Genomic DNA, 4,279 nt, shown 5'->3' with positions numbered 1-4,279 from the left:
TGGAATGTAGTTTATAACCTTGTTTGACCTGAACCCATGACAAATTGACAAAGAAGAATTGAAGTTTCTCCTGAAATCCTTTTCAGCTTTTTCCTGCCATAAGATCATCCCCTCCAAGAGGTGAGGGACGGTTCATGAGGTGGGGGTCAGGATTGTCTCTGTGGTCCAGTAGAGATAAGATCAGACTTTGGGTGGGTCTTTATCTTGCTGTGACTATATAACGATGTGATCTGTGTTGTTCAGGGCTCTTCTCCTGACTGCGCTCAGTGAGACGGATCTTTGAACGCTTTAGCCTTCGAATAAAGAAACTTAAAGACAAAGATTCATCTTTGTTACGGCCAGTGGCCTTTTCTGTGTTTATTTGGTTTTTTTGCAGTGGCTAATCAGACTGACTTCACCTGGAAGTGGGTGCTGCCCTGCTTGTCCTGTGCCACACCCTGAGGCCTACCATGATTGGATCATCAATTGGCGGCTCCACCAATCACTGTTGAGGCCTCCCTCTAAGAACCAAGGACATCCGGGGAGAAGGTGCAGCTGATTCTTTGTTCAGACAGCTGGCCACTTTGTTGGGTGTTTGTTTACTGCTGTAAACTTGCTTTGTTAGCTTTTGCTAGCTCTGATAGCTTGAGTAACTCGTCTTGTCCCTGTGGGGGATCTTTGTATCTCTGTTAGAGATTTGTAGTTTTTTTGTTTTTTTGTTTTTGGAACCTGTACTGAAAGTCCATTTTTGTTTGGTTAAGATTTTTGGTTTACAACTCTGATTGTTTTGTGGATTTTGTTTTATTTAGTACATTTTGTTGTAAGTCCCTATATTTTGATTATTGTTAATTTTTACCTTTTTATTTTTTGTCAAAACCCAAACAATAAACCCCTAAATTGTTAAACCTTAACATCTAGTTTCTTTAATGTTACTTCCCTTTCCCCTGGCCGAGCCGGGTCGTAACAATCTTTTTCTTATTCTTATTATTGAAACAGCTTCTCATTCTTTGATAATGACATTTCCATAACAGCATGCTATAAAAAGTGTAATTCCAAAAATAAATAAAACCTATAAAATTGATTTTAAAATGTGTAGAAAACAGTTTGTTGTTCTACCTGTTCTCACCAGAGAGTGTTTCCCATACTCCAAATACTTTTTCAGCCAATCAGGACACGTCTGGGTGATGTAGTACTTTGTTTCGGTCACCTTCATTTTGTCATTGTCCCATCTGTTTTTGGTGATGAAAGCCTGATGTACTGGAGCAGACCATCTCTCTGCTTTCAGGTCAAATGCTATGAAGTCCTCTCCATCATAACCAAAGCTTTCCCAACCTTGAACTTCTTTATATTCATCATCAAACTCACAGCCATACAGGTTCTGGAAGATGTGAACACCTGAGAAACAGAAACCATCCTAAGATTTTCAGTGACTGTGTGAATGTAGCTTCATAAGAGAAAGAGCAGGAGGAGAGAGGGTACAAGCAAGTTTGTTTATCTCACAAGTGTAAAAGCTATATTTACAGCAAACGTTACAGACATGGAAAAAAACCTATCTAAATTGTAAAAACTGTAAATACATCTTGTAAACAAATGTACCTTATGCATTTTCTTTGAATGCATTTTCTTATGTTTAACAAGAGAATACAAATGACTAAGACACATTTTAAGTTTTAGTTTAAATAACCATGGTATGTTGCAGTCTAGGGGTTTTAATCTCACTCTTGATAAAGTAAAATTACTGAAACCTTGTGAGACATGAAGCCTGACAGCATAACAGCAGTGAAATAACCTGACAAACCTCCAGTTTGGTTGAATCGTTTCTTTGCGACTTCAATGCTGTTTATGAAAGATTTCTGGGTTCCAAATAGTCCTTGAGTTTGAAACTCCCAGTAATGTGGATCATCCTCTGTGACTTTAATCATCCAGGCCTGTTTGGGGATTGCTTCCATGGTGTTGCTGTCATAGTACATGACCTCGTTTCCATCAACCAGACCAACAGCCACAAACTCTGGAAAGCTTTTGATTCCCGATGACGCAGTGTAAATATACTGCAGAGAATGATGCTCTGTAAAATAAAATAATATTGTGATTTAAATTTTCAGATTTGCACACAAATACAAACAAAACCAGTGGTGGATCTACGCAGGGAAAGGGAGGAACAGTAGATATTGTCAGTATTTGGTAGCATTATCTTTAAACTGTTTGACTTGTACTGTTTGGGTTTCCTTCTCACCCTAATTAGATCTGGCCCATTCTGCCTGCAGAGCAGGTGTAACTCAGTCAGGTTTATAGGCTGCCTCACTTGGACACGTCTTTCAGATCTGCCCGCAAATTTTCTCTAGGATTAATATCAGGGCTTTTATTTAGGATCAAAACTGGCAGAATTAAAAATAAAAACATAAATGGCCCAGTAAATAAATCAATACACTTACAATAGGAGAGTTTCACTTCATGTTTTATCATTTAATTGAGCTTTATTTTTTTTCCAGCTTATTGTCAACAAATTATATATTTCAGCACAAAATTGCATGTTTTTTTTACTTATATAGATACAATTTTGTCTCTTTAACTTCTTCCTTTCATTTTAAACTGTTTTTTTTATTTCCATGTGTTGTCTTTATGATATTCTGTCTCCTATTTTTACTTTACTTTATGCCTTTCTGTCTCATGAACTTCTTAAAGATCTTTCAGACCAAACCAGAGATACAGAGGTTGGTGTTGCTCACCCAGAGTTTGTAGTAAATAAATTACAAGAATTTAATAAAATCATTTTCACACTTCCAGCGAAAATATTGTCCAGGAAACATAGCAACTTGAAAGAAGTTATCTCAACTTCCTGTTTTAAGCAGCCAATCAGATTCAGCATTTCTACAGAAGCTGCACTAATCCTGCCTGCTGAGTATAATAGGTGAAGTCGACAGTTTCAATTAATATACAATATGTTTCATCACAGGAACTATGAAATATTTAATTAAATTATAAAATATCTGGATTTTAAAATGAAATCAATACATTAAATTTACTAACATTAATGTAGATACCCTGTTCAGGCTGCACTGCTACTGCACTATTTTGATTAAACTTAAATCATATCGTCATTCATGAGAAATAAAGCTTTTCTTCCGTTTTCTTTTTAAACTCAGAGTAACGCAGCACTCTTTGACCTTTGACATTGGAGCTGCTTTCATTTTGTCATCAGCATTTCAGATGACATGCAGAAGCTAATCACATCTTTTAACTGGGGCTGAATAATAGTAAATGATAAAAGCAAATAAAATATTCAACACTGAGCAAATATGTATGGTGAATTTGTGTCTTTTTTTAATAAATCCATGCCCTGTTTGTGTATTTTTAAGTGGATTTTGTGAGATTATGGTGACGTGTTTCAATCAGTTTTTCTACAGACTAAAGCATTTCAGCAAAAAATCTTTTGACTTTTTTCTTCTATAAAACTGGGGTATAAATGGGGGTTAATAAAATATTATTCTCTTGTTTTGGGAAAGGAAATATGCCTGTCACGACGTCAGACATATTCTAGATGTTCTTGGTTTTAGAAATAGGATTATAAATTATATTTTAGAACTAATATTATGTAAAAGAAAGAAATCTGTAAATGGCACCTGCTCAGTCAGTTCCAGTTTTGTTCCAGTTTTGATAACTATGATTTCCATTTTCTAAAAGACTTGAATATAAGGATCATGTCTGAATGATCCTCATTTCTATCATAGCAAACTGCTGGTGGCAGCCAAGAAAAAAATACCAGTTTTTATATGCAGTCAGAGTCAGTAGTGAAATACCACTGTGCAAAATTTTATGGGTAAGATTTCATATTGGATACCTGCTAAATTAAGCATAGAAATAAAAAGTGTGCTTAAAAAATAGAAATCAAATATTAGTCTGAACACATATTGCTTCCAAAACAGCCTTGGTTCTTCGACAGAACGACTGAAGTTTTACTTAGTAAATAACTTGGACATTTTCAGGTGTTATTCAGGAATTATTTGTTAGAATCTTGGCTTACTGAACCTTTAACCTTTGGTTCAAGGTTTACTTGAAAGCGCCACGAGTTTATCTCTCTGGATCATAAATGTAGAATCGCAGCAGAACAGAACCGGTGAGAATAAATATTTCTACTGAAACTCTGCTACACTGTAAGCTGGTTAACTCATTAGAGCCCATTACACATAATGTACACAGTGCAGCAGAGCAATATGCTTCTATTTTGGAAAAAACTTCACAGATGCATTCACTAATCCTAAATTAAAAAAAAATAAATAAATAAAAAAAAAAAAAAAAAAAA

The 4,279-nt window shown here is 35.3% G+C and overlaps 1 protein-coding gene across 1 annotated transcript in view; it reads right to left on the bottom strand.

Moving 5' to 3' along the window:
• The window catches only part of LOC106935157 (H-2 class I histocompatibility antigen, Q9 alpha chain-like), a gene marked incomplete at both ends in the record, with an annotated part of 6,692 nt that extends 4,635 nt beyond the window's left edge, over positions 1-2,057 (bottom strand). Inside the window, 2 exons of the mRNA XM_015015484.1 lie at positions 1,096-1,374; positions 1,769-2,057. Coding sequence (XP_014870970.1) covers positions 1,096-1,374; positions 1,769-2,057 — 568 coding nt within the window. The remainder of the gene's footprint in view (positions 1-1,095; positions 1,375-1,768) is intronic.
• Positions 2,058-4,279: the final 2,222 nt, after the last annotated feature.

This window comes from Poecilia latipinna, unplaced genomic scaffold, assembly GCF_001443285.1.
Source record: "Poecilia latipinna isolate Pla-1442-1.1 unplaced genomic scaffold, P_latipinna-1.0 Scaffold1917, whole genome shotgun sequence".
Classification (NCBI taxonomy): Eukaryota; Metazoa; Chordata; class Actinopteri; order Cyprinodontiformes; family Poeciliidae; genus Poecilia; species Poecilia latipinna.
Note: the sequence above shows the minus strand (reverse complement) of the source record. Positions and strands in the feature narration are given on the sequence as shown.